Source organism: Chaetodon auriga, chromosome 16, assembly GCF_051107435.1.
Source record: "Chaetodon auriga isolate fChaAug3 chromosome 16, fChaAug3.hap1, whole genome shotgun sequence".
NCBI lineage: Eukaryota > Metazoa > Chordata > Actinopteri > Chaetodontiformes > Chaetodontidae > Chaetodon > Chaetodon auriga.
Window position 1 is genome coordinate 7,499,305 of NC_135089.1, and position 26,877 is coordinate 7,526,181.

The 26,877-nt window shown below is 43.4% G+C and overlaps 5 protein-coding genes across 5 annotated transcripts; 2 read left to right on the forward strand and 3 right to left on the reverse strand.

Annotated features, from left to right (window-relative positions):
- Positions 1–152: 152 nt before the first annotated feature.
- LOC143333992 (hemoglobin subunit beta-2-like) lies at positions 153–829 on the forward strand. The gene is made up of 3 exons (XM_076752437.1): positions 153–244; positions 377–599; positions 701–829. Exons 1-3 carry the CDS (start codon positions 153–155, stop codon positions 827–829), a joined length of 444 nt encoding a protein of 147 aa, XP_076608552.1.
- A 1,469-nt stretch (positions 830–2,298) lies between these two features.
- Positions 2,299–2,918, reverse strand: LOC143333965 (hemoglobin embryonic subunit alpha-like). Its single transcript, XM_076752395.1, has 3 exons — positions 2,821–2,918; positions 2,525–2,732; positions 2,299–2,427 (listed from the first exon to the last, which is right to left on the reverse strand). Exons 1-3 carry the CDS (start codon positions 2,916–2,918, stop codon positions 2,299–2,301), a joined length of 435 nt encoding a protein of 144 aa, XP_076608510.1.
- A 1,007-nt stretch (positions 2,919–3,925) lies between these two features.
- Positions 3,926–4,609, forward strand: LOC143333889 (hemoglobin subunit beta-2). The gene is made up of 3 exons (XM_076752264.1): positions 3,926–4,017; positions 4,157–4,379; positions 4,481–4,609. The coding sequence occupies exons 1-3, from the start codon at positions 3,926–3,928 to the stop codon at positions 4,607–4,609; spliced, it is 444 nt and encodes a 147-aa protein (XP_076608379.1).
- Positions 4,610–5,986: 1,377 nt separating this feature from the next.
- LOC143333963 (hemoglobin embryonic subunit alpha-like) lies at positions 5,987–6,606 on the reverse strand. Its single transcript, XM_076752391.1, has 3 exons — positions 6,509–6,606; positions 6,213–6,420; positions 5,987–6,115 (listed from the first exon to the last, which is right to left on the reverse strand). Exons 1-3 carry the CDS (start codon positions 6,604–6,606, stop codon positions 5,987–5,989), a joined length of 435 nt encoding a protein of 144 aa, XP_076608506.1.
- Positions 6,607–9,371: 2,765 nt separating this feature from the next.
- Positions 9,372–26,481, reverse strand: kank2 (KN motif and ankyrin repeat domains 2). Its single transcript, XM_076752390.1, has 13 exons — positions 26,408–26,481; positions 20,202–20,285; positions 16,437–16,519; positions 14,774–16,135; positions 14,257–14,466; positions 14,050–14,158; positions 13,329–13,949; positions 13,151–13,238; positions 12,440–12,659; positions 12,054–12,196; positions 11,638–11,838; positions 11,437–11,535; positions 9,372–11,041 (listed from the first exon to the last, which is right to left on the reverse strand). The coding sequence occupies exons 3-13, from the start codon at positions 16,471–16,473 to the stop codon at positions 10,985–10,987; spliced, it is 3,147 nt and encodes a 1,048-aa protein (XP_076608505.1). The 5' UTR covers positions 16,474–16,519; positions 20,202–20,285; positions 26,408–26,481; the 3' UTR covers positions 9,372–10,984.
- Positions 26,482–26,877: the final 396 nt, after the last annotated feature.

Genomic DNA, 26,877 nt, shown 5'->3' on the forward strand with positions numbered 1-26,877 from the left:
TATCATTGTTGGTGGTCTTTAACACAGCACTTGCCCAGCCCACCGCCCAGTCGCATGCTTCTGGAAGGGGTCACATTTGCTTTAAAAGCTGCATCTGGTGCCCGTGAGCCCAGGATCTTCTGACCCGCACAGTAAAAACTAGAGCCAGCACAATGGTTGAATGGACAGATTTCGAGCGCGCCACCATCCAGGACATCTTCGCCAAGATGGACTATGAGACGGTGGGACCCGCAGCTCTTTCCAGGTGAGACACTTTGCATCCATAACGGAGGTTTATCATTGGTGTACTGTATGCACACACGTTCATCTTCTTGGTGCACAGATTTCATGTCTCAGTCTTACCCTGTAACATTCACGTTTTTGCATGTTTCCTCAGGTGTCTGGTCGTCTACCCCTGGACTCAGAGGTATTTCGGCAACTTTGGAAACCTCTACAACGCCGCTGCTATCATTTCAAACCCGATGATAGCGACTCATGGAAAAACTATCCTCCACGGTCTGGACCGGGCTGTGAAGAACATGGACAACATCAAGGAAACCTATGCTGAGCTGAGTGTGCTGCACTCCGAGAAACTGCACGTCGACCCCGACAATTTCAGGGTAAAGTTGTGGAATTAATGCAGCTGTTGTTGCCCATATTCAACCATTATTCCAAAAACCGTCCCACCTTTCACGCTAATATTTTCTGATGCTTGTTGCAGCTGCTGTCTGACTGCCTGACCATCGTGGTTGCTGCCAAGCTGGGTAAAGCCTTCACTGCTGACATGCAGGCAGCCTTCCAGAAGTTCCTGTCAGTGGTGGTGTCCTCCCTGGGAAGGCAGTACCACTAGAGAGCTGCAACACAAGACCATCTCATGATGATCATTTGTTGGAAAACTGCTTGTTTTTGTCTCAAAAGCAAATAAAAATGAAGCAAATTCAAGAAGTTGTTTGTCTATGATGCTGTCCAAAATAAACGAGCCTATATCAAGACAAAACAAAACAGTGAATATTAGACACAGACCTCCAATTTGGAGAGGAACAAAAGGTAAAATGTAAAAACTAAGAAAAAGACACTACGTATACTAATGCTAATTCTGAAAAAACGTAACAGTTCTCTTCGAGTTTATTTGGTTAAAACATCTCTGAATATCCGTATCAAATCCATTAATACACATAACAACAGTGCGACTGCTACTACTATCACTACGATTAGTACTAAATATTATTGCTATTAAATAACATTATATACATTTAAAAAACGAAAAACACAAAATAAAACCGAAAACCATCTTATGAAAAATAATGTAACTGAGATCATACAGAAATAAATACTTCCATGAATATCTTGTTTCCATTAAATGTTAAGAACGTGGCTTTTGGTTCGCCATTCGAACAGATGAAAGAAAAGAAAAGTCGAATTTAAAGGAAAAAGTTGTCAAAATATCAGGTTTACTATGTCTAAAGTCACAGTTTTTCTCTTCCGGGTTGTTAATTCATCGCAGTCTTCTGCCTTATGGCCAACACTGTGAAATGGTGGGCATTTAATAATTTATATTCTTAATTCAACACCAACAACAATAATAACGAAAAGGAGAAGAACAGGACGCACAAAGTAGTTTTCTGGCAGTTGTCACATGTGACTCATTAGTTTTTACAAAAGATTTTTAATCTTTAACAACTGATGGACGCCACATAAAAGTTAATTTATGCCAGTATTCTGAAAAAATCGCTGATTTCACTGAAAGGTTGCATTTGAAATTTGTTATGTTTGTACGAACAGACGACATATGAAACTATTTTATGCAGAACTATGAAATATCACAACTGATGTTACAAATATTGCAACTGATCCTAACATTATGTCAAGTAAGAAACACTAACGACATTTTTTTTATTACTGTTTACTGTGTCGATCATTTTGTAAATTAATCGATGAACGTCCATCAGAATTTCCCACATTCTAAGGTAACGTCTTTCAAGTGTCTTGTTTTGTCAGACCAACGGTGCTAAGACGTTCAATTTACAAGAACGCTGGATTAGCTGGAAGGAGGGAATGTTTTCATTTTTGCTTTAAAATAGCTCCCAATCGACTGATTGTTGCAGCTGCAATGTCAAGTGTAAAATTTGATTTTGATTATTCTTAAGTCTACTTTGTTCTGTAGTTGCGACTTTTGATCTACTCTCACATCACACAAATCAGCACAAACGAACGAAAAACACACAAAAAACAACTGCTCAGCATTTTTGTATTGATGTATTTATTCATCATCATGCAGAGTGAGCTCATGCTGCAGTCTCCGTCATCTTCTCCTGCTGTTTATCGGTATTTCTCAGCCAGGGCCAGAGCCAGAGAAGCCAGGAACTTGTCCATAGAAACATGGACCTCAGGAGTGAATTCGTTGGGGAACATGATGGCCATGACCACAAGGATGTTGTGGGAGACGATCTGGAAAAAGACAGTCACACAGATGTTACATATGTCTGGAAACCCCTCGACGCTCTAAGTTTGATCCACACTTGATAGAATCACTTTGACTCCGCACCTTGAAGTTAGCGGGGTCCACACGCAGAGTGAAGGCGTGCAGCTCACTGAGGTTCAGGAGACCTCCTTTCAGATCGTCGATCTTGTTCACAGCATCTCCAACTCCAGACATCACAGTCATGCCGTGCTTCCTGGCTGATGGAGAGGTGGGGCTCTGGTCATTCCAGTGGGCGAAGTAAGTCTTGGTCTGCGGGTACACCGTCAGCATCCTAGAATCAGAAACAGAAAAATATGAGTGCGTGCGCATGCAAATGAATCAATCAACGCTGGACCAGATTCAGTCAGTATTTTATCTACCTGCAGAGAGCATCGGTGCCGATGTCATCCGCCTTTGAAGACACTTTAGCCCAGAAGGCTTTGACTGTGGCCTTGTCCTTAGCAGTGAGGCTGGTCATCTTGACTTCGTCTGAGACTTGACTGAATGTCGTGATCAGTCCAAACAGCGTGTGGGGGTTTTATACTTGAAAGAGAGCATGGACACACCCAGACCCTCCTCCAAGATAGTCTGCAGGAGGCGGTGCAAGTAAAAAAAAAAAAAAAAAAAAACCCGTAATCTTCCCATGGAACCACACCCCGAATCATGTTGTCAGAAATGATTATCAGCAAACATATCGAATTATCATGGTATCTGAAATATATTTCAGACGTCATTTTATAGGATCAGGTGAAACCATTAGGCAGGAAATGGATCGACTCTAAATTTTAAAAGATTTTTGCTCACATTTTACAAGTCAGTTATCACTTCAGAACCTGCAGTTTAGCCCATTCTGCCTCCCTGTTCGGCTCAGCTGGTCATTTAACATCTTTCATTTATATCTGTTTTTCAGCATGTGATAGTTCAACATTTTGCACCGGAAGTTTCAGATCACTGTCCAAGGTGCTGATCCCGACCTTCAGGGATGTGGGATTTGGGTTCACGGCTGAATTTTGCTGCGGTCAGTTGTTGTCTGTCTCTGGGCATGTTGGTTATCAATTTGCATTTATCCGTCTGTGTGTCCAGTCTGTGGTCACTTGAATTTGCGCCCCCGTGAACAAAAGATTTTTACATAAAGGGAAAGCAAGATTGTTAACAGTTTTTACATTACCGCCTCTTAAAACACGCTTGGTGTCTGTACCCTGCCATTTTAATGAAATCAATGTGGGTGTGAATCCCTTTGCATTACTTTGCATTGTTGAATGGCAAACCTTTGTGGCCAAGCGACACTATTTCCTCAGAAACAGATAAGCGGTGCAGATGCGTCATTCTCTTATCACTGTTGCGATAATCATTAACACAGCACTTGCCCAGCCTACCGCCCAAACGCATGCATCTGGAAGGGGTCACATTTGCTTTAAAAGCTGCATCTGGTGCCTGTGAGCCCAGGATCTTCTGACCCGCACAGTAAAAACTAGAGCCAGCAAAATGGTTGAATGGACAGATTTCGAGCGCGCCACCATCCAGGACATCTTCGCCAAGATGGACTATGAGACGGTGGGACCCGCAGCTCTTTCCAGGTGAAACATGTTTTATTTTGCATTCATAACGGAGGGTTATCATTCGTGTACTGTATGCACACACGTTCATCTTCTTGGTGCACAGATTTCATGTCTCAGTCTTACCCTGTAACATTCACGTTTTTGCATGTTTCCTCAGGTGTCTGGTCGTCTACCCCTGGACTCAGAGGTATTTCGGCAACTTTGGAAACCTCTACAACGCCGCTGCTATCATTTCAAATCCAATGATAGCGACTCATGGAAAAACTATCCTCCACGGTCTGGACCGGGCTGTGAAGAACATGGACAACATCAAGGAAACCTATGCTGAGCTGAGTGTGCTGCACTCCGAGAAACTGCACGTCGACCCCGACAATTTCAGGGTAAAGTTGTGGAATTAATGCAGCTGTTGTTGCCCATATTCAACCATTATTCCAAAAACCGTCCCACCTTTCACGCTAATATTTTCTGATGCTTGTTGCAGCTGCTGTCTGACTGCCTGACCATCGTGGTTGCTGCCAAGCTGGGTAAAGCCTTCACTGCTGACATCCAGGCAGCCTTCCAGAAGTTCCTGTCAGTGGTGGTGTCCTCCCTGGGAAGGCAGTACCACTAGAGAGCTGCAACACAAGACCATCTCATGATGATCATTTGTTGGAAAACTGCTTGTTTTTGTCTCAAAAGCAAATAAAAATGAAGCAAATTCAAGAAGTTGTTTGTCTATGATGCTGTCCAAAATAAACGAGCCTATATCAAGACAAAACAAAACAGTGAATATTAGACACAGACCTCCAATTTGGAGAGGAACAAAAGGTAAAATGTAAAAAACTAAGAAAAAGACACTACGTATACTAATACTAATTCTGAAAAAACGTAACAGTTCTCTTCGAGTTTATTGGGTTAAAACATCTCTGAATATCCGTATCAAATCCATTAATACACATAACAACAGTGCGACTACTACTACTATCACTACGATTAGTACTAAATATTATTGCTATTAAATAACATTATATACATTTAAAAAACGAAAAACACGAAATAAAACCGAAAACCATCTTATGAAAAAGAATGTAACTGAGATCATACAGAAATAAATACTTCCATGAATATCTTGTTTCCATTAAATGTTAACAACGTGGCTTTTGGTTCGCCATTCGAACAGATGAAAGAAAAGAAAAGTCGATTTTAAAGGAAAAAGTTGTCAAAATATCAGGTTTACTATGTCTGAAGTCACAGTTTTTCTCTTCCGGGTTGTTAATTCATTGCAGTCTTCTGCCTTATGGCCAACACTGTGAAATGGTGGGCATTTAATAATTTATATTCTTAATTCAACACCAACAACAATAATAACGAAAAGGAGAAGAACAGGACGCACAAAGTAGTTTTCTGGCAGTTGTCACATGTGACTCATTAGTTTTTACAAAAGATTTTTAATCTTTAACAACTGATGAACGCCACGTAAAAGTTAATTTATGCCAGTATTCTGAAAAAAAACGCTGATTTCACCGTTAAGTAAGAAACACTAACTAATAATAATAATAATAATAATAATAATAATAATAATAATAATAATAATAATGTGTCGATCATTTTGTAAATTAATCGATGAACGTCCATCAGAATTTCCCACATTCTAAGGTAACGTCTTTCAAATGTCTTGTTTTGTCAGACCAACAGTGCTAAGATGTTCAATTTACAAGAACGCTGGATTAGCTGGAAGGAGGGAATGTTTTCATTCTTGCTTTAAAATAGCTCCCAATCGACTGATTGTTGCAGCTGCAATGTCAAGTGTAAAATTTGATTTTGATTATTCTTAAGTCTACTTTGTTCTGTAGTTGCGACTTTTGATCTACTCTCACATCACACAAATCAGCACAAACGAACGAAAAACACACAAAAAACAACTGCTCAGCATTTTTGTATTGATGTATTTATTCATCATCATGCAGAGTGAGCTCATGCTGCAGTCTCCGTCATCTTCTCCTGCTGTTTATCGGTATTTCTCAGCCAGGGCCAGAGCCAGAGAAGCCAGGAACTTGTCCATAGAAACATGGACCTCAGGGGTGAAATCCTTGGGGAACATGATGGCCATGACCACAAGGATGTTGTGAGAGAGAATCTGGAAAAAGACAGTCACACAGATGTTACATATGTCTGGAAACCCCTCGATGCTCTAAGTTTGATCCACACTTGATAGAATCACTTTGACTCCGCACCTTGAAGTTAGCGGGGTCCACACGCAGAGTGAAGGCGTGCAGCTCACTGAGGTTCAGGAGACCTCCTTTCAGATCATCGATTTTGCTCACAGCATCTGCAACTCCAGACATCACAGTCATGCCGTGCTTCCTGGCTGATGGAGAGGTGGGGCTCTGGTCATTCCAGTGGGCGAAGTAAGTCTTGGTCTGCGGGTACACCGTCAGCATCCTAGAATCAGAAACAGAAAAATATGAGTGCGTGCGCATGCAAATGAATCAATCAACGCTGGACCAGATTCAGTCAGTATTTTATCTACCTGCAGAGAGCATCTGTGCCGATGTCATCCGCCTTTGAAGACACTTTAGCCCAGAAGGCCCTGACTGTGTCCTTATCCCTAGCAGTGAGGCTGGTCATCTTGACTTCGTCTGAGGCTTGACTGAATGCCGTGATCAGTCCAAACAGTGGGGGGGTTTATACTTGAAAGAGAGCATGGACACTCCCAGACCCTCCTTCAAGATAGTCTGCAGGAAGGCGGTGCAAGTGATCTTCATGTAACTACACCCCGATTCATCCTTCTATATTTCTAAAATACGTTTTAGATGTCATTTTATAGGACCAGGTCAAAACAAGGTAGGAAATGGACCTACTCTAAGTTTAAAAAGACTTTGATCACACGATTTTACTAAACGGACCCTTTCAGTTGTTACTGCAGAAAAATATGTTTAATCTGGCAAAAAGAAAGAAATACTGGGATTCCTTTTTGCGTCTAACTCCAGTTCTTCTTCTTCTTCTTCTTCTTCTTCTTCTTCTTCTACTTATTATTATTATTATTATTATTATTATTATTATTATTATTATTATTATTATTATTATTATTATTATTATTATTATTAACAACTTCATTTGTGTGGCACCTTTCATACAAGAAATGCAGCTGCAAGTGCCACCATATGTGCACCAAGTGAAACCATAATAACAATAATAGAATACAGTTAAACACAGAGTACATAGAACAAATAACATCAAGTGAAATACAGAAGTGCAGCAGTGGAAGGCAAAGTGCAAATATTTCAGACCTGTATCAGTGCTAGAGTCTTTCCTCTGTTCAAAATGTTGAGCCAGATTTGAAATCTAGGTTAAGAAATATTAATAGATTTGTTGGAAACCTTCCAACATGTTGATAAAAGTCATTTTCTGTGTTTGCTGCCAATACATGGCTGCATTTCTGAGGCTTATCTAACCCACTAAACTGTAGCTGACAGCTGTGAGGGTGGATCCAAAAAGAGAATAGATAAGCTGGTTTTCCAGTGTGTTTCTCAGTTGATATCTTGTGTAAAGTTATGAGCAGCTGTCTCGTACAACTGGAAATTTGACAGTCAGTAATAACCAAATGAGCAGAGTAACTGCTTAAGGCCTCTGGATTCAGACAATAGAGTCTAGAGCTTAATAAGGCCACATTTTCATGCATAGTCCTATCCCTTTTCACTTACTTCACTTGAGAAGAAAATAAAGCTGTTACTTCAGCTTTATTCTCTGTGTAAGTAAGAAGTAATCCGTCATTTAACCCTTGGGGACACACTGTCACACAACAAAGGTTGAGTGGACAGGTCACTGAGGAAGTGTGCCTGCTTGAAAGTCAAAGCTGAAATAAGTGGATCTTTTCGCTTTTGTGGAATTAAAAACAGCCAATTTCTGACTGGCTGTATCCTCTAAAATGCTACATTATTTCAAATATAACAAACAAGGCATTGCTTACCTTGCATGTTATCTTTCAGGCTCCTCCCAAAGACAAGCAGCTGTCTGAGGAAAACAGCTGGTGCCATGACGTGTGTTTTTCTTTGAGATTGCGACCTGTGCAGACTTGCTATGTTTTGCTGTTTTAAAGGACTGCACACAGCTGTCTAATTCGTGGTTGTTTCAGATCAAAAAATATCTATATATATATAATAATATTGCATAAACACAGTGAGTAGAACTTTCACTTCATAAAATCAGACCACTCTGCTTCTTCTTTGTCAATATACCAGACACGACCAGCCACAGCAACTCCACATGGAAACCTGAAGTGATCAGGTGAGAGGTCACAGTCACCACTGGCCCACCCAGAAATGGCCCAGTTTAATGTGTGGAAGCTCCTTCTTTCTCATGGTCTGCCTCCTGGTGTGTAATGAATAGGCCTGAACCCCAATTCATGCCTAGTGTATATGGTGCTCTCTTTCTGCTGGTGGTCAAGAAACGGACTTGAGGCATGGTTGAAACCTACATCTCGCCTACATCTTCTGTCAACCTGGTTTGCGTGACGAGTTTGTGAACATCCATTAACGGAGCTTTGATGTAGCTGGGGACGCCACAGTGGTATTTGCCATGCTTCTAAGTATAAAAGCCACGTGATCAGGCTCCAGTTAAGATATTTCTTTATATTTTATAAGAGCTCTGTTGCATGGCACTGATTTCTGCCAAATGACTCTGCAACTTGCTGTTTCAATACAATCCCTGCATTTATGCCGAAAGGTGCTCATAGTTCTTAAAGTCCAGGTTACGTCACTCTGGATGTTTTCCCTTAGATGAATGAAGAGGATGTTTCCTGCCCAGTGCATGTATGCACTGTCATGCTACACAGCATGCAGAACAGCTTGAGCAGTAACATTATATGTATGTGCACTACATGGAGCATCATATAGAACATTTGCATAGGCAACCTAAGGCTCACCCTGAAGCAGTTTCCCCTGGGTTTGTTCCCCTGAAGACAATCAGGATACTCTCTACCATCATATTCCTCTGTAGCTTTTCACAGAGGAGGGAGGATGTTTTACACTCGCACTGCAGCATCCTGGCCCTCCAGATACAGCTACAGCATGCATACATACTGTTACATATATCCTCAGAGAGGGACATCCATGTTTCATATGTTACTTCATGTATACTATATTAGTATTCATGCTATATCTTAGGAATAATACAACTACCGAATACCTTCAAATAAGTAAACAGTACTCTGTGTTATTTTTCACCGCGAGTATGATACAGACTGAATTTACTGAGCTGTTTGTGTTGGAATACCCTCTAGTGGACTACTTCCTCCAAGCACTATCAATATAAGAGAGATGGATTTATTGACTTCAAGTCTGTGAAAATACAAAACAAATATTACAAAAAGAGTCTTTAAATCCATGCTTTCTCCACTAAGAGGCTCATTGTTACCACAAGCAACATGGCTTTATTTGCGCTTACTATGATTTAGCACACTGGCAAGAGCAAACTGTTGTTCCCTTGTTTTACATCACTGACGGCAACAAAAGTAACTTCAAATGAACGCAATACAAACAGTGTGGTCCAAATTTATTAATTAACTGAGAAACACAATCTAGAATTTTACATAAACCTTCATAAAACATAAACTAAAGAGCTGTGCGATTACATAAAGCAGGTGTGAGCTTAAAAATTCTAAATGTATAAAAAGATAGATACTTAAATTAAAAACTGGAAACTTTATAAAAATTCAGTTCCTTAAAAGTGAATATGAAAATTGTGAAAAAATCTTTAAAAAGTAACAGAAATTTTGACATCAATAGCCTATGCACTTTTGTTCAAGGAATTTGATTTTAGGCAAAATAACTACCAGTTTATATTGACATATATTATTTAGATATTCACATCTTACATGACACATCCTTTAAAGACCCCAATCAGTCACGTTCTGGTTCACTGACAAATCTTACCGGCATGACCACAGCGGAGGTGGTGTCACCCGCACTTCCACTCATTTCTCAACAAAGTCTTATTAAATCTTATAAGCACAGAATATTACAAACACGGATACACTCCAATCTTTCCTTACAACCATCCAAAATACCTTCACGTGTATAAAAATACAAAGACCATAGTACCGTAGCCTTCAGACAGTAATGCTGACTGATCTTTCTTCCTTCACACTGATGTCTGTGTCAATATTATCACCTTAATATACAGTGTCACAGAGCTGACAGGAGAGACATATCTTTGGGTTCATTTTGGGAAATGTGGTCGGCACATAAAATTAAATTTTGTCCACTGGTTAATAAATTAACCACTGCCTGGGAAATAAAAACCTTGATCCTGGAAGGTCCTGAATTAAGTCAGAATAAAAAAAATCAGTATCAAAAATACTCTAGAGTAAATAAATTTTGTGTATAAATATTGATATTCTGTTGAAGTGGTGTTTTCTCAATTCAATTTGCGTAGCACCAATGAGCTAGTTGATGCAAGGACACTTATCCATGAGAGGGGTGGCTTTCGTTATTCCAAATGGCTGTGATGGTCACACACATTATGATGCTACTGTGTAAGAGCTATTGTACACATTACAATGAAAACACATCACTCTATAAAGCAACTACTATGAGATTTGTACAGAATAAAACAAGAAGTGTATAACAATTAACTGTATAATGTAATTTAGTGAACTGTTTTGACTTGTAAGTGCCGCTAAAAACAGGGCTGACAGCTGGATTGTTGCAAGACTGGACTGATGTATACAAACCACTGAATGTTAAGCTGTTCAGACTGTACCACACAAAAAATGCATGTTTGTAACCACCACTGTGTAAAGAAAGCAGTGGTTAACAATGGTGCAAGCTGGCACGTAATTTTCTGCATATTATAATGTACTTAAATTATGGAGGGTGAAAACAAACACACACAAACTCATTGTTTCTCTTAATTACACAGAAAAAAAAAAAAAAATCACTCCGTGATATGAGTAGTTGCTGTTGATGGGCTGGAGAGTTGCTGTCACCGGCAGAAAGAGAAGGTTTTATTTTGTTTCGCCAGCAGGAGGAGAGGAACCCAACAGAGGAGACTTTGGTGAGACCTAGATGAGGTTAAAAAAAAAAAAGTTGTTAGTGTGATTTGGAGGTGCAGCTACTTACATCGTAAGTTGAATATACTGCAGATATAGTACCTGATAATATACAGGTGACATTTTTATTGCATATGAATGTAGATTTGGGTTTAGAAGGAAAACAAGCAAATGAAAAGCTGCAGATCAGTTAGTGGTTTCCTACATTTCCCAGATAGCCCTCTGCTTACTTTCGAAAACAATTTAAGAAATGCATTAAACTGTGCCTTATTGAGGCAGCTGCAAGTGGACAAATCAGTGGCCAATATCTTCTTTGTCTATGAGAGATTTGTGGAAAAACTCCACTTCTCACCGCAAATAAGGCCCTTATGAGTTAGTGTGTGTTAGCACTGTATCAAAGCACTCACAGGAGAAGGAGGCTTGGAAAAGTTGAGGTGAGCATACAGAAGCACAGCAATGTCGTTCTGGCTGGCCTCCAGGGCAATGGACAGAGCTGTGCTGCCGTCCTGTAAGAAATGAGAGGATGATGGTGAGATGATGAGTTTCTGGAGGATTTGTCAAAATAAAAGAGAGATGGAAAGGAGGACAGAAGGGAAATATATGCTTACATTATCGGTGAGAGTTGCATCACAGCCCGGCACAGACAGTAGCTGACGCACAATGTCCACATGACCGTGTTCGCAGGCACACATGAGCGCCGTGGAGCCGTCGTCATCACGGATGTTGACCTGTGCTCCGCAGGAAAGCAGTGCCTTCACCATGTCTCCACGACCGTGACTGACTGCCAGCATCAGCGCCGTCTGACCGGCCTACAAACACGCATTATTCAAAATCTTTAAACACGTGGATCGAATTCAGACTGCATTTGTTTACATGCTGCAGCGTACACCTGGTGACATACTCTACGGGGCCATCAGACACGTTAGTGAGCAGAGTATTGAAAGACAAATGTAGGAGAAGGTCTGACATGGGTTTCATTGTGTGTGGAGGTGCAGTAAAACCTAATGAGCAGTAGAGGGCGCACCTGGCTGGCCTTGGCATTGACGTCCCCTGTGCGCAGCAGCTGCAGGACGGTTTGAAGGTCGCTGTCAGAGTGGAAGGCAGCCAGAGCTGTCAGCATGATGGCCGTGTAGCCAGCCTTGTTCTGCTTGTCAGCATTACACAGGCCTGTCAGGTATGGAGGGCAATCAGTGTGACAAGCAACAACAACAGCAGCACAAGCAATGACAGGGATGTAAAACATGTTGGAAATGAGAATCTTTTAAGAACAGGAAAACACTTAAACATCTGACTTTTAAAAGTTGACCTTTTACATGTGTGATTTCAAATTAATATCCTTAACTTATGAATTACTGTGTCACTCACACACCCAAACTCATGCACACACATATACACAGACAAACAGCTCACCGGTGTCCAGCAGCAGTTTCACCACGGGGAAGTTGGAGTGGGAGACAGTGTAGTGAAGCGCTGTATTCCCGTTGCCATCCGCCATGTTGATCACAAACTCCAGCAGCTGAGGGGAGATGGAGGCGAAGGTGCTCATATAGGCCTTGACTACAGCCATGTCTGCTGCTTTGTGACAGGACACGCGGAGCCACTCCTGCAGCACAGTGGTGTAGGCTGCCCTCTGAGATCAGACACAATGAGGGCGATTAGAGACACGAACACACCTGACAGACTGTCGGAGAAATGCTCAGCTCACAGGCAGGGAGACCGAACAAATAAAAAAAATGAGAAAAGGGTTCAATGGAAACTAAATGTCTAAAGAAATACACAGGAAATATTTACTTTGCTCTTCTTGCAGAAATGCTGAAATAAACTGAAAGAAAATTGGGTCGAGAGCCAAATTTTCAGCATTTTTTTTCTAGCTGCAATGCACAACTTATATTGCAAGAAACCTATAACCTGCTATTCAGGACAGAGGTCACGATGTTCTGAAAATGTTTGAGTCTGCATTTTAGATAAACCAATTTTTGATTTTTGTTTCCGCTTGATCGTGCTTCTGCTTAGTGTTGTCAGTGTGATGGCTTTCAAAACAGGACACTCCTGGACTTCCTGGGAAGCAGTACTGATGCTGAGTGGATTTTTCTCTATCAAGTGAACTAAATGAACACCTACTGCTCCTTGTTGGCTGAAGGCATTGGGTTCCCCCAGGGCTTTCTGCAGGGTATGAAGAGCTGACATCAGGCTGTCACTCAGCTCCAGTCTGGGACAAACAAGGAGACGGTATCAGTCACTGATACTTACACAAGCTTGATAGTTACCACTATATCAGTGTGTTTCATATATCATTTACCTGACTTGTTTGGCAGATGCTGTGGCAGCGTCATTCGTGACGCTTTCAGCTGCTGGCTGTAAGTCTGACTGGCTGGAGAGGATGGTTGTTTCTGTCTGGACGGTGTGCTGCTGTTTGGAAATCTCAGTGGTTTGAGTGACACACAGCGATGAAGAACAGGTAGCTGAGGACTTTATGGAGCTTTGCTCAGGAGCGGATTCAGTGCTTGATGATGTGGAGGTGATCTCCTGGGTGACTGTGACTGGACTGACGGTCTCTTTAGAGGCAGAATCGTTTGCTGGACACGGAGGAGTTTGAGTGGAGTAGGAAGCTGGTGGCTGTGAGGCACAGTTTTGCACAACAGTGTCTGTCGCTGGTGAGTGGGGGGCTGGCAGTTTTGTGTCTACATTTGCAGACTGGTTGGGACTCTGCTGTGAGTCTGGAGTGATGGCTGCTGGTTTGTTGGCAGTCTGTTGAGGTACAATGTTGCTATCTGGGGGCTGGGAAACCTTGCTGTGGGTTATTTGCTGGTGCTGGACTGTTGACTCCGGTAGTTTTTCTCTGGCTTCATGATATTCGCTGGAGTCACTGCCCTCATCTGAGCTCTCGCTGCTGCTATCATCTGATGATGTGGACTCATAGCTGGAAGGCAAGAACACATTTCACCATCTAACAGCTCCAAATATTTGCAAAAATTTGCATGAAAATCACTCACTAGTGGTCTGCAAAGCCTAACACTTACCCTCCATTTACTCCAATGAACTGTAGGTTTTTCTTTGTGGAGGGGGATCCTGGTTCACCTTCTGCTTTCCGCTTCATGATGGACCTCAGAGAAGACTGTGGAGATGAGGCTGAAAGAGATACCATATGATCATACATAGGGCAGGAATATAATGTGGTTGGACCAAGATAAATGATGGTCGATGGTTGTCTTGCTCAATCCAGTTACCTGTCTGAGGACCTTCTTGTGACTGGACAACCTCTGTGGACGTATGGAGGTGTGTCTCTGCTTCTTTAGAATGCACCAAACCAATCTGATTACTAGAGGTGCCGACAGCGATGACAGGAGTAGCTACAGGTACCGAAGTAGATAGCTCGCTCTTAAGGACATCGCGCACCTGCTTGGAGCTGACTGCAATCGGCAACTCAAGTGGAGCATCTGTGAGACAGAAAGGAGACTCCATGTTTCTTGAGTTGTGAATTTACACTTGTGCAATATAACGCAATTCAATACATTGGCAATGCAATACATTCTGTTTTAGAATCTTAAGTTTTAATGTAAGACAGGTGCTGATTCAGCTATGCCTTCAGGCTGTAGTTAGTACTAGTGCTGTATTAGTCTTTAAATTGAGAAGTGTACAAATATTGACCATTATATGCTTCACAAAGGGCTGTTAAATTGGTCTGCACTAAATTGTCCAGGCAAAGGTAATACAGTGTGCTTGGTCATACAACAGAATTCAGACCTTCAGCTGGTCCTCTGTGGTGGCCCTGCACGACTCCACCAGCTGACTGCAGGGCTGGAGACCTGCAGGTCTCTGCTCGCAATAGAGTGCCCACCTCCACCACAGTAGGCTGCTCCAGTGTATACACCTGGATTCCCACAGTTCTCTGTTCCCTCTGTTGGGGCATCTGAGTGAAGCTGACTAGGGTGTGCAGGCTGCAGCCTTGTGGCTCCTGCCAGCCCATGCTGGTAGCCATAACTGGATGCTCAGCTTGAGGGGTGTTTTGGACTGCTACAACCTGCTGCTGTGCAGCCTGCAGCTCCTGCATTGTCCTCTTTAGCTGGCCCTCAAGCTGACCTACTTGGTTCTTAAGAGCCTCTGTCTCTGGCAGCAGCCCCAAATCCTCCTCCCGAACCCCGACTCCCACCTGACGACTGCCCCTCAAGTCCTCTGGTCCCACTCCGATAGTCCGTACTTCACGCTTTGCATCTGGTCTCGCTCCACCCACAATCACTGTGTCCTCAATCTCACACCCTGAGTCTTGCTTGGAGCCCTCAGGTGTGGTGGGAGACAGTGGCCCTGCTGGCTTGTTGCTGCTCTTAGCTCCATTGCTCACTTCCTCTTCAGGGATGTCGATGTAAAGCTCTCCTCTGGAACGACCTCGGCCGAAACCAAGAGTATGGCCCAGGAACTTCTGGCTCTTCAGCTGGACGCTGAGCTGCCGTTTCTCCTCCTGCAGCACAGAAATTTTGACCTGCAGCACAGGGATGGTCTTCACCTGCTCTTCGAGCTCCCTTATTTTCCTGAGGGCTGCAGCCATCTGCTCCCTGACATGCTGTAGGTGGGCTGGTGTTGGGGTCACTGGAGTGGACAGGCCAGAACTCATGGGGGTAAAGGACCCACTTCCACCATGGGCTCGGTTGAAGCTGTGTGCACTGCTGAGAGAGGTGTTGGAGCCTGCTACACTGCTGTGCATGCTGCCCAGGTTGGAGAATCTGCGCCCCTCTTTCTCCTCCTCCAGCTTTCTTCGTGCATCCAACAGGGTCTTCTCCACCCGGGCAGTGCTGAAGTTGGGCCTCTGTGACGTGTGGTAGCCTGGGGCACAGTAGGAGAAGGAGGAGTGCCTGCTGTCCATGCTGGTGTTGGAGCACAGAGACTCTGTGGAGGTCCACCAAGAACCGGCATAGCCATAGCCACGGGGCAGGGAGCCATACCGTGGCCGGCGTTGGATAGGCACCTTCTTGATTGTGTTTCCTTTCTCTATGTCGTTAACATATTTGAGGAAGTCTAGGTCCAGACGGTAGCCATAGGGGGTCTCCACTGAGTAGGGCGCCTCCTGCTCTTTGCCGTGCAGGGAAGGGGGAGCAGGCGGGTTGAGTTTCCCTGAGGGGGAAGGAAATCAACTTTAAACAAACGGAAATCTGCGTCTAATCTTGGGCTCAGACTTTAGAAAATAGTATTAACGTTGGGCTACTGTGTATTTATGAAACAATCACCAAATTAGGTACAAAGTGGAATGGCACAGTCATGACAGCCTGACCTTGTAAAGGGTCCTGGCGGTGCAAATGAGACATTACTTAGAAGCTGTCTGAGAGTTTAAATCCTAACAAAAATAATGAATTATCTTAAAATTACATCATTATTACAAAGAGCTACATTACTGAAAAATAAATAGAAATTGCACCTGGGAAGCCGGGGTCCATATGCAGCACCTGAGCCATAATGAGCTTGTGGCGGCTATTCAAACAGTCACCCACTAACTGTCACCTGTGGAGAGGCAGAAATGGGTTGGATTTAAAAGCGAGCATCTCAAATATATTCCTTTTCTGACAGTAAGAAGAAGACAGGAGTTAATGCAATAATACATGATTGTGGAAGATGAAGTCATTTCCTATAAGGACATCTAATAAGTTGATTACATAGATATGAGGACTCCATAGTTTCCATTCCAGCAATAAATAACTGCTCTTTTTAAATGCATTGTTGTACTTGTGTGATGGTCAGAAATAGTTTTACTGTTTCTTTCACTGCTTCACCCTTCTGCGTCCCTTTCTAATTTTATCCGTTCATTTTTCGGAGCACACTGGGTCACAGTCGATTGTGTTTGTTTCTGTTCTTAGCATTCAGCAAAGAGGAGTTACAGGGGAAAGTTTCCTGGCAGCTAATTCCAGGACAGAGGTTTGAGACTGCCGTTACAGCCTTATTAGGAATCATCTATGCACACTAAGTTCGCCTCTCAATTTAGGGTTTACAGACACCCTCTCCCTCTTTCTCTTCCTCACTTATTCCTCCACATCTCCCTCGTCCTCTTTCTTCTCTATTTTTCCTCTTTCCGTGAGTTTCTGGTGCTTTCTCCCCCGGTTCAACATCAGCTGACGATCAGGAGGTTTCAGCTAGTCACTGTCTCTCTCATTCCCTCCACATTCACTTGCTCATTACTTCAACACAAAAAGTAGTGAATAGCTGAGAACTTCAATGCATTTTTCATACCAGAGGTAATGCATTTTGACTCTTTATAAACAGAAAAAAAAGGGCTTTTTCCTCCCACAGAGCCACGCCAGCAATGAGATAGAGCCTTCAATCGGTGTTGCCTCTGAGTTTGTGTCTGCTTGGGAAAGATTAACTTTCTAGGTCATCACTTTGTGGGAACCGGGGATGTAATGTTTAAGCCATCCACAGCATTAGCTGGTCGAACATCGTTATAGTACTTTGAGGAGCTAAGATCAGAAGTCTGGACTGGAAAACCTCCCTTTTGTTTTTTAGGGCATATTCAGTTCACTTCACTTTAAGGCTGGTTTTCTATTTTTTCAGCTCTAAGTCGAGCTCTCTCTCTCTCTCTCTCTCTCTCCCTCTCTCGCTATCTTATGACCCTAGACAGTGCTTGCTCGTTTGTGAAAAGTAGGGCACTTGGAAACACTGACTAACTTGACTTGGTATTTTTGAAGTCCTGTAGTCAGTTTAATGTCTTGGTGCGACCCCCCTTATCTGTGCCCCTTCATCACCCTCTCATACCGAGATTGCCACACATTATGAGGCTTGGAAAAACCCTGTACATGCCCATACAGACTCATTTTAACACTGACAGAATTAAAAGTAGCCCTCACTCCACTGTAGAAAAGATTACACGCTTAAATTTACAGGCCAGAAACACTTAGCGGGCTATAATTTAGTGTACAGTTGAGAAATTTATCAGATGTTGCTCATGTCAATTTTAAGACTTTGCTATGTTAGATGTGAAGAGAAATAATACGACAGGGAGCACTGAAGAGAGCTGAAAAATATCTAAGTAAGTAATAATATTTTATCCCAGTTAAAATTGCTTTAACTGATTTAGAGTAATTTCATCACATGTTTTGAGTGTCCTTTTATCTTTAGTGTGGAGTCAGACTCAGATTGATTATAAGCTGCATGTTGCGGAGGGCACGACTGCATGTGTGAGAAAGTAAGAGCAGGACAGAGAGCCGGGGAGTGGTTGAGAGAAAGTGTGTGTGTGTGTGAGAAACTGAGTGTGAGGGTACGTGTACAGGAGGGCGGAGGACAGCGCTGACAGGGGACAGTTGATGAGATATAATTAGAATCTGCAGTTTAGCGACCAAACGTCCCAGCCCAGCACACGAGACTGCTGACACCGTCCACTTGATTCCTCTTTGAATCCCACAACGTGGCTTTCTATTCCCACAGATCATATCTTTGCACACAAACTCAGATTATTCTCCCTTTTAAATGCCTCCCTCCTATTGCTGTTGCGGGTGGCATTCGTCCCACATCACGCCCTGAAAACGCCCCCAGGCCTCCACGTGATCTAGCTATGATGTGCTGCTTTGGTAACCTCAGTGTGAAAAACAAAAACCTGTTGGGAAAAATTGTGAAAGTGTGCCATAAAGTTCAAATTGATGCGATCTTTGCCACTTGTATCAAGTCATAGCCACGCAGAAAGCTCTGTTAATCTTAGGACCCTTTATATTGTGAGTTTAATTTGCTTCCATCAAGGCTGAGAAATTTATCTCCCTAAAGGTGCAACAAACATAAGGTCTTTTATTACTTCAGCTATTAGCTTTTTAAACAAATGTGATCTGGCCAGATGTGGATGTGACACAGTTGCCCCGTTTCCTTTCTTTCTCGTTTATCTTTTCATTCTTACTTTTACAGGAAGCCTTTTTATAGTAAATGTTGATTGTCTAGTGTCTATCACTCTCCTATCACTGTTATTTTACGTGTTTTTATTATGACCTGCTTTATCAGGACTTGTGTTCTATGTTTTTAGTTACAGTCTTTTCCTGGCTGTTTTATCTTGTTCTGTAAAGCACTTTGTACTTGTGCAATATATATCATTATTCATTATTATTCCACTGATCTCCCTGTGGATTTTGTTGAGAGGTGACAATCAACAGTTACACTGGCTTGTGCTTATTTGTGTATGGACCGCCATTTTTTATTACATTGATATTGTTGTATTTACAATTGACTTCTGTCTGAAAGCCAAATTGGCCCTTGGGGACATTAAAACTTTACACTTCTCTGCATCTGCTTCTCCAACAGTGGCTCATTGGTTGTTTCAGATGTATTAACATGTGTGTGCATACGGCCCCTGTGTGTGTGTGTGTGTGTGTGTGGCTGGGGTGGAGCGGCTGACCTTCCTCCCTCTCTCTCGACTCTCAAACAGAGTTCCTTTGAGATGACATCTGAACAGAAACCAGTGTGCGCCCTTCCCCAGTGCCACACTACCATTCTTCAGACGACTTTCCCTTGCCGGCTCCTTCCAGGACAAATGCCTTGCCCCCATTACACCCCCCTACCTCCACATTCGGCTGCATACCATACGAACGGATGTTAACATCGCCTGGTCTCCTCCCTCCATTCCCTGCTATTAAGATTAAGACAACCCTCGGGACGTAAGATGCAGGTCATCCAGCACAAATTACATGTCTGTGGTATGTCCTGTAAGATGTCACGAGAATAACTGCATTACACTGAAGCTTCTCTGGCCTCTCGCTGCCACCAGTGCAAAACCTTTGTTTCTGTATATGCAAGGCAGCTTCAGGTTGATCCATTCACAGCTGAATTCTTGCATTCTAAAATCTGGAGGATTAAAAACTGGACTTGATTTACAGCATGTGTATAGATCCTTGTCTCCACAGTGTATCAGAGGATTGAGACCACCCTGAAGAGCAATTCAAAATGCCAGGCTTCATTTCGAGGTCAGCTCTCCCAAGTTTATCAAACTCATTGCTTCCATTCATTGAGTCCCCTTATTATTATTGCCATTACAAAGGATTAGACCTCAGCATTGCTAAGTCAGAAATACCAATCTTCCCGCCACCAGAGAAGATCTTTATGGATTTTTCCACTGCCTTACTGACTCTCTCAGCCTTTGGTGACTTACTATTCTGCTCAAGCTCGGGAATGGTTTGTGAATTAGGAAAAGAGGGATTTATTTTCCGCTTCATACCAGCTGCTTGCGCTGCAAGGATGGGATCTCTCTCCCCAGGCTCCTCGCTCTCCCTTCCTTTTCTTGCACTCTTATAGTCAGCGCCTGCGGGAAAGAAGAATAAAGGAAACTTGAACTTTGGCGGTCACGGCTTTTGACTGCAGCATTCTGTAGTCCAGAAAAATGTAAATCACGTGAAAATAAAAGGAGGCATCTAGACAAGTAGTCATCAGGGGACGTCATTAAAACTCCATTAAAAGGTGTGTAGCTCTGTTGACACGGAGATAAAAACAGACTTATGACAGGTTGCAAAAGAGTCGCCCCCCACAAGACTGTAAACACAGGTTGCAAAGCCAAAGAAAAACATTCCAGTGGTTCTGACTAACACGCCGGATGTGAACAATATACCCCCATGAAATGCCAATCACTCTCTGACCTCCTTGCAGTGCCGCATGGGTGAAGCCTGATCCACACATAGCTGCTCTCACAGTTTTCTAGAAACACTGTCCCCCCACCCCATTCCTCACTCCTATTCAAGTTTCTCTAATCAATTCAAGGCTGGGAGCCTCCCTGCCATGTGATTGGGTAATGTTTTCTGTTTTCTTGCCTCTGTGACTAACACTCCCAAATCCACGGGTACACACACACGCCCTCCAGGTCTTGTGGGAACAGCAGTCATCTGCACAGATCACCTTTGAAGACTTCAAGCCAGACTGATTTCATGAGCCTTATAATGCCTTCCCTTCATGGACAACACAGACTTGAACCGTGCGCTGTAACTACTGCGTGCGTGTCCTCCAGATAAGCTGCATGACCGTGTCTGCTGATTCTCATACTTTGGCTCCAGCTGCTCAGGCTGCCGTGTCAGCATGGTCGACATTTTGTCGGAGGGTCTCGCAGCCCAAAAAACACTGGTGGGTGACCTTTGCGTAATATCATAACAAGACATGCTGTTGTTCGGACCATTGTTTCGTATTGTTGTCATGCCAATACCACAGAGGGTGGAGGGGTAGGGGGAGAAACAGACCTTTTAGACTGGAACGACAGCCAAATCACAAAGAGCCATTCATTCAGCTTCTAGTTCCACAGCTGGTTCTAATATAAAGCAAGGAGGGGCATCTCAGAGAGAGAGAGAGAGAGAGAGAGAGAGAGAGAGAGAGAAACAGTGTGTGTATGAGTGTGTGGCAAGGAAATTTACCTCAAAACAAACAAACAGTTGATGAAGTGCTGTTATGGACCCACACACTGACAGACACTGGAAATACACAGGAGCGGGACAGAGTAATTGATATCTAGAGCTAGAAGTGCCAGAGGCTCTTTATTTTGAGTTATCTGTGCTGCTAATTGCGTAAGAAAACACAGCATTATGAATGCTACCTGATTGCATCAATCAGCCAAAAACTACTCTCAAAGGACGGGACTAAAGACAGTGAATGATGTGGGGCATTTAGTTATAACCCTGTGTTGGGGCAGATGGCAAATACTTGTGTAAGACAAATAGCAAACTTTATAGGAGACAACTTTGACTCCCACAGACTCCCACACAGCACAGATGAAAACACACAGATCCCCCAGCACACCAGCACTGACCGAGGCCCGAAGACTCCCACAGTTCAACAAACACAGCTGTAGCTTTTAAGCTGATTTATTCAGGTAAGGGCACCAATGATATGCAAACCAACTGATGTAGCTGTTTCTAATTTGTCTGTCTTCTTGATGATAAATCTGAATGTGTGATGATAAAATTATGATTCATCATCGCTACAATAAGCAGCAGCAGTATGAAAACAAGTGAACTTTTCCAGCACAGAAAGGCTCTCGGATGATCACTGCTTTGCCAGTGGATGCGCCACTCTTGTCATACCACACTAATTGGTGTGGCAAGACAGAGACAGCATGTTGCAACAGTCTGAGGTCTGATGAAGAAAGGGTTACAGGAAAGGGAGCTCCATCTTTCTATTCCCGAAGGATCCAGAAACAACTCAGTCACTTCCTCCCAGCCCAGGAGAAAGAGTAACAAGGAGGAGGAGAGCGTAAACGAGACGGAAAAAAAGGAACAGGGGTAAGAAAGAGAGAAAGCATTGGGAGAGCAGTACAGTATGTGAGGGAGGGTGGGAGAGAAAGAGAGAGAATGTGAAGAAAGAAAGGCACAACTGCAAGAGGAGGGAGGGGGAGAAAAAAGAAATGCTGCTGAGAGTTTTAGATGGAAACTTCTCGAATGAGAAGACCATGACTGTGCTCAGACTTGGCCTCCATCAGTATGAATCACAGCAAATCCTGCTGCTAACACCAGAACGTCGTCTGCTGCTGTTAACGCAGGGAGGACATCAGAATGATCACACAGAAGGTCACAAGAGCTCCTCACAATGAGTATATAAAGTTTCAAAGGACCTTTCCTCATAATCTTAAATGGCTCCGCCTAGAAGATTACCATCATTTGTGCATTCCACTCCTAAAAATAGGCAGACAATAGAGAATCCCTGCGAGAAGCTGCACTTTGTCGAACTAAAAAAAGCTGATTGTTGCTCAGAGGTTTTTCCTCTTAGAGCAACAGGCCGCAGAGACCTGAATATAGACAAGCTGAGGAGTTTTAAATGTTACATAAAGATCACAACAGGAGACATGGCCTATCTACTAAGACTTCTTTGTCCTCCTCCTCACTCGGCAGCACAGATGGCTTCATTCAGCCAACTGGTCCTGAATGAATAATAAATCAGGAAAAAATATAACAAATCTCTTCCCTGAACAGCGAAAGAGTCCTAAACGCAGAGGCAACAACAGCCGTTTGTCACCAAGCAGAAAGTGGCTGAACGACGTACGTCACTGCTTGACAGACAGGGTCGTCACCATGCGTAACGAGGCCAGATGATCTCATATCAACATGGAAACACAGTGCGCTCTCATGCTGCTGGTGGACGTGTGGTTTTTGACTAATTTGGGCTTTAAACTCAGGACAGTGAAATCATAACCCCAGTGGGACCTCCCCTCCAGGACTGTGCCCTTTCACAAAAAGACCTGTTTTTTGCATTAAGGAGTGGTGGTATGGAGGAGCAGACGGCGCTGGGCTGAGCAGTCTGGTGCTGGCTCGAGCACGGCCAAGGGGAGGGGCTGGCCAGCTCCCATTACTCCTAGAACAGGAGCAGAGTAAACACCCGCCAGTCTGCTATTGGTCATTGTGCCGACCTCCAACAGGAAACTGAGCAAGGGTGGGGCTGAGCAGCAAGGAGCGGCACCGGGTAAAAAAGACCAAAAAAAAGAGGGAGAAAATTCCTGTGCAGTTGTGGAGGTGGGGATGATGCCGCGTAGAGAGGCCAGAACGCTGCACTGTTTTGAGGAAACTGTGGGGTCTGGAGGGGAGGAAGACGAAGTCCAGACGGCAGTAAGACGGGAGGTGGGGAGGCGGTCAGAGCAGTGTCGGGGTTAAAAGCTCAGGTCGCGGTGTGTTGTGGTACAGAGCGGATGGCACAACGGAGCAGAGGAAGTAATCTTACTGCAGCGGTAATGTCGTTAAAGTGGTTCCCTCTCAGGATTCTTATCAATTACTTCCTGATTTAATCACAGCTGTTGATCAAAAGACTCTGCGGACATAAAGACCACAAAACAGGGCAGGAAAACGTCCATAAGGCTGACTTTTGCAGCATGTCTGTGTGCTTTACTGGACAGAAAAGTCCATCTTGCTTTTCTGTGTGATTAATGTATTACAGGAGATCAAGTCAGATCATTCAAGCAGATAATGAATGACTGTCCCTGACTGTGCCTCAAAAGCCAGATCAGACCATATGTTTACTGAAAGCATTACTGCTCTGGTTACCCCAATCAATATGGTTAAGTAGGAGGATAAACCCTCACTGTCTTGACCAAATCAGGCTGATACTACTTCTGCAAGACCGCGCCATATGTTTACCCCTACTTAATAAACCTCTAATACAACTAAGAACTTTGGAGTTAATAGTCAAAAAACAATGATGTGGTAGGAAAAGATATATTTATAATCTGCTTTGCAGGGTGGAAAACAAGGAAGATTTGCTTTTCTGATCTACATAGGGCGCATGCAGATACAATTAAAAAGAACTGTTACCTGTTAACAACATCATTCATCCCTCTATTGCTAACTTTCATGTGATGAAAATGATCTGTAATGCTGTGTATTGTTTTAACAGAAGACATTCACCATGCTGTAAAACTGTACAGAATAGCTCATCAGCAGTAGAGCCTAGACAGTGACAGAAAGTCTCATGCAGGTTCAGGGTGTAATTTCATTAGTCCCGCTAAACCATTTAAATGCCCGGCGTGTGGCCCAGTGTGCAAATGGGGTTTATAACCCCGCATTCCACCACAGCACCCCTGGGTCCAAATGCTGTAATGAGACAATTGCATTCCAGCTTGGTTAAAAAAAAAAAAAAAAAAAAAAAAAAACCTGCTGAAGGAAACTCCAGCTGCTGACAAACCTAACCAGAGATTACCAAAACGGAGTCTGGGGGACTCCCAGGGGTCTCTGGGGGGATTCCAGGGGGTCCACAGACCAACGAGAAAGAGTCAGTTTTCACTATTTTTACACTCATAGATGTCAGAAACAATAAGGAACAGTTGGCTGTTCAGAAGGAAAACCAAGCAATAAAGTCCTGCAATAAATCACATCTTCATGAAGGTTACGCTTTTTGATGAAACTCTTATTTTGTCCACCCAGTTCACTTCATTATGAGGAAACTACACATGAGAACTAAACACTGGAGCCACAGACCACCAACCTGCCCATGTGATGACATGAACGATAGGACAGAGCCCATCTGAGCGGCATGCAGCTGCCACAATCTGTGCCTATTCACTGATAGGTGATTTAATACAGCCAGCAGCTCATTACACAACAGCAGGACAGTGGTGCATTGTATGATGCAGTGTAACAGGCTGGTGACTACACCCCCACATCCTGCCGAGTCCTGCATGTCCTTCATCAAAACAACATCTGATGTGTTTACTGATGAATATGGACAGTCCACCTCACTTATGAGACACACGAAGTTCATTATTAAACAAATAATCCTCCATATTGACAGAAAACAACTAGACATCCAGGGAGAAAACATTCATGGATGCATTTTGCCTGATAAGAACTAATTAACGCAGCTTTTGCATTGTCTGAAAAGCACAAATACGGTTAAATAGAGCTTTAGGTTGTTTTACCCTCCTCCTGTCCAGCTGGCATACACAACTCCATCAGGCCTCATCCACCTCCTGAGGATATAAGCTCCCCTCGGTGACCACTGGCCAGCTACAGGCGGCGAGACGAGCAGATTTCAGGGCGAGAAGCGGCAACGAAAAGTTGATGAACATCTGGAAGTAATGAAAACTTGCAGAATGCACGGACCCACCCTCTCCCCTGAGCTTTCAGTCTTCACCGAGCTTTTCGGGGTTTTTTTTTTAATGAAATCCGAAAATGGTTAGATTGCAGCAACAGATCATGTGTGAGGAAAAGTTTGAGAATGAAGAGAGACACATACACACACATGCACACATACACACCCAAACGTGTTGCTGGCTCAGAGATGAATATTTAGAAACACGGTTTATTCTGAAGCTCGCTGCCAACACCGAAACTCCTGTTTTTTAATCGATTAGGACAAAAGTTGAGGCCGCGTGGCAAAATCCACGAGCCCTCTGCGAAAATAACAATACAGACTGTACACGATGGATTTCACTCATGCTGTATGGAGAACGCACCGTTTTTCTACGCAATTATCCTATTAGAAGCAAACCCAATGAAATATAATCACTGCAAACTCACATTTCTGTTTGACAGAACCGCTTTTCGCTCTTATGGGATTATTATTGTTATTATTATGATATTATGGAGATTTTTCGTTAACGGCGCTTCTCGGCACCGTGCAGCGAGTCAATGATGCTCTGAACAAAAAGGCACCGGAGGAGCCACCGTGAGACTCCGAGAGTCCCCTCAAGGTAAACAAACACTCACGCCAAATGATGAAACCTAATTAGTGCGAACAGCAGGTAGTGATAAGAGTATAACAGGAGCTGGAGCGGTTTTGGAGGATAAAGGACCCGTTACTTCGCAGAGAGAGGACCGGGGGAATGGGCAGGACCGACGCTTCACAAAAGAAGTCACATTCACAAGAAGGCGCCTCCTCTGAAGCGCTTTAAAACACAGTTAGACAAAGAGACGCGGGCACCGTTTTCACTCAGAGGAAGGGGAACTTATTTTCTCTTCTTACCTGCCCTCTGGAAATCCTCTCAGCCGCCTCGGCCCAGGAGCGCTCACTGACAGAGAGACAAAAACACCGCAGCCAAGATGCTCCGCGCCCCCTCCCGCTCCTCTTAAAGGGCCAGCAGCCACGAGGCCGAGCGGCGACCTCCATCATCTCACTGGGCTCTTTAATCATCTGAGACGCCTCCCTCTGCCGCCAAGGGGTCCATGCTTCTTTCTGGACCTGCAAGAAATACACCTTCAAGGCAATCCAGACACCTCCATCAAACTTCAATGACGTTAAATGTCGTTTAAGAACCTCCTTGGAAGGATCTGTTAGGACCCAAGTGGCTGTAGAAATATTCATATATTTTACTGAAGTATAAGTAGCAATACCTCCATGTACAATTACTGCACTACAAGACTCACAGTCCAAATCTTGAAGTACTAGCTGCAAAATAAAGATTTGTAGATAATGCAGAAATGCTGTTCTTGGAT

What these genes read in the sequence shown, in the direction of transcription:
- LOC143333992 (XM_076752437.1), top strand. Translation starts at nt 153, where the DNA reads ATGGTTGAATGGACAGATTTCGAGCGCGCCACCATCCAGGACATCTTC. An exon ending in GGACCCGCAGCTCTTTCCAG is followed by an intron (nt 245 to 376) that starts GTGAGACACTTT and finishes ATGTTTCCTCAG; the next exon opens with GTGTCTGGTCGTCTACCCCT. An exon ending in TCGACCCCGACAATTTCAGG is followed by an intron (nt 600 to 700) that starts GTAAAGTTGTGG and finishes TGCTTGTTGCAG; the next exon opens with CTGCTGTCTGACTGCCTGAC.
- LOC143333963 (XM_076752391.1), bottom strand. Translation starts at nt 6,606, where the DNA reads ATGACCAGCCTCACTGCTAGGGATAAGGACACAGTCAGGGCCTTCTGG. An exon ending in GGCACAGATGCTCTCTGCAG is followed by an intron (nt 6,421 to 6,508) that starts GTAGATAAAATA and finishes TTCTGATTCTAG; the next exon opens with GATGCTGACGGTGTACCCGC. An exon ending in TGGACCCCGCTAACTTCAAG is followed by an intron (nt 6,116 to 6,212) that starts GTGCGGAGTCAA and finishes GTCTTTTTCCAG; the next exon opens with ATTCTCTCTCACAACATCCT.
- LOC143333965 (XM_076752395.1), bottom strand. Translation starts at nt 2,918, where the DNA reads ATGACCAGCCTCACTGCTAAGGACAAGGCCACAGTCAAAGCCTTCTGG. An exon ending in GGCACCGATGCTCTCTGCAG is followed by an intron (nt 2,733 to 2,820) that starts GTAGATAAAATA and finishes TTCTGATTCTAG; the next exon opens with GATGCTGACGGTGTACCCGC. An exon ending in TGGACCCCGCTAACTTCAAG is followed by an intron (nt 2,428 to 2,524) that starts GTGCGGAGTCAA and finishes GTCTTTTTCCAG; the next exon opens with ATCGTCTCCCACAACATCCT.
- LOC143333889 (XM_076752264.1), top strand. Translation starts at nt 3,926, where the DNA reads ATGGTTGAATGGACAGATTTCGAGCGCGCCACCATCCAGGACATCTTC. An exon ending in GGACCCGCAGCTCTTTCCAG is followed by an intron (nt 4,018 to 4,156) that starts GTGAAACATGTT and finishes ATGTTTCCTCAG; the next exon opens with GTGTCTGGTCGTCTACCCCT. An exon ending in TCGACCCCGACAATTTCAGG is followed by an intron (nt 4,380 to 4,480) that starts GTAAAGTTGTGG and finishes TGCTTGTTGCAG; the next exon opens with CTGCTGTCTGACTGCCTGAC.
- kank2 (XM_076752390.1), bottom strand. Translation starts at nt 16,473, where the DNA reads ATGGCTCAGGTGCTGCATATGGACCCCGGCTTCCCAG. An exon ending in CCTTCAGCCAACAAGGAGCA is followed by an intron (nt 12,660 to 13,150) that starts GTAGGTGTTCAT and finishes GTCTGATCTCAG; the next exon opens with AGGGCAGCCTACACCACTGT. An exon ending in ATGCAACTCTCACCGATAAT is followed by an intron (nt 11,536 to 11,637) that starts GTAAGCATATAT and finishes CATTTCTTACAG; the next exon opens with GACGGCAGCACAGCTCTGTC.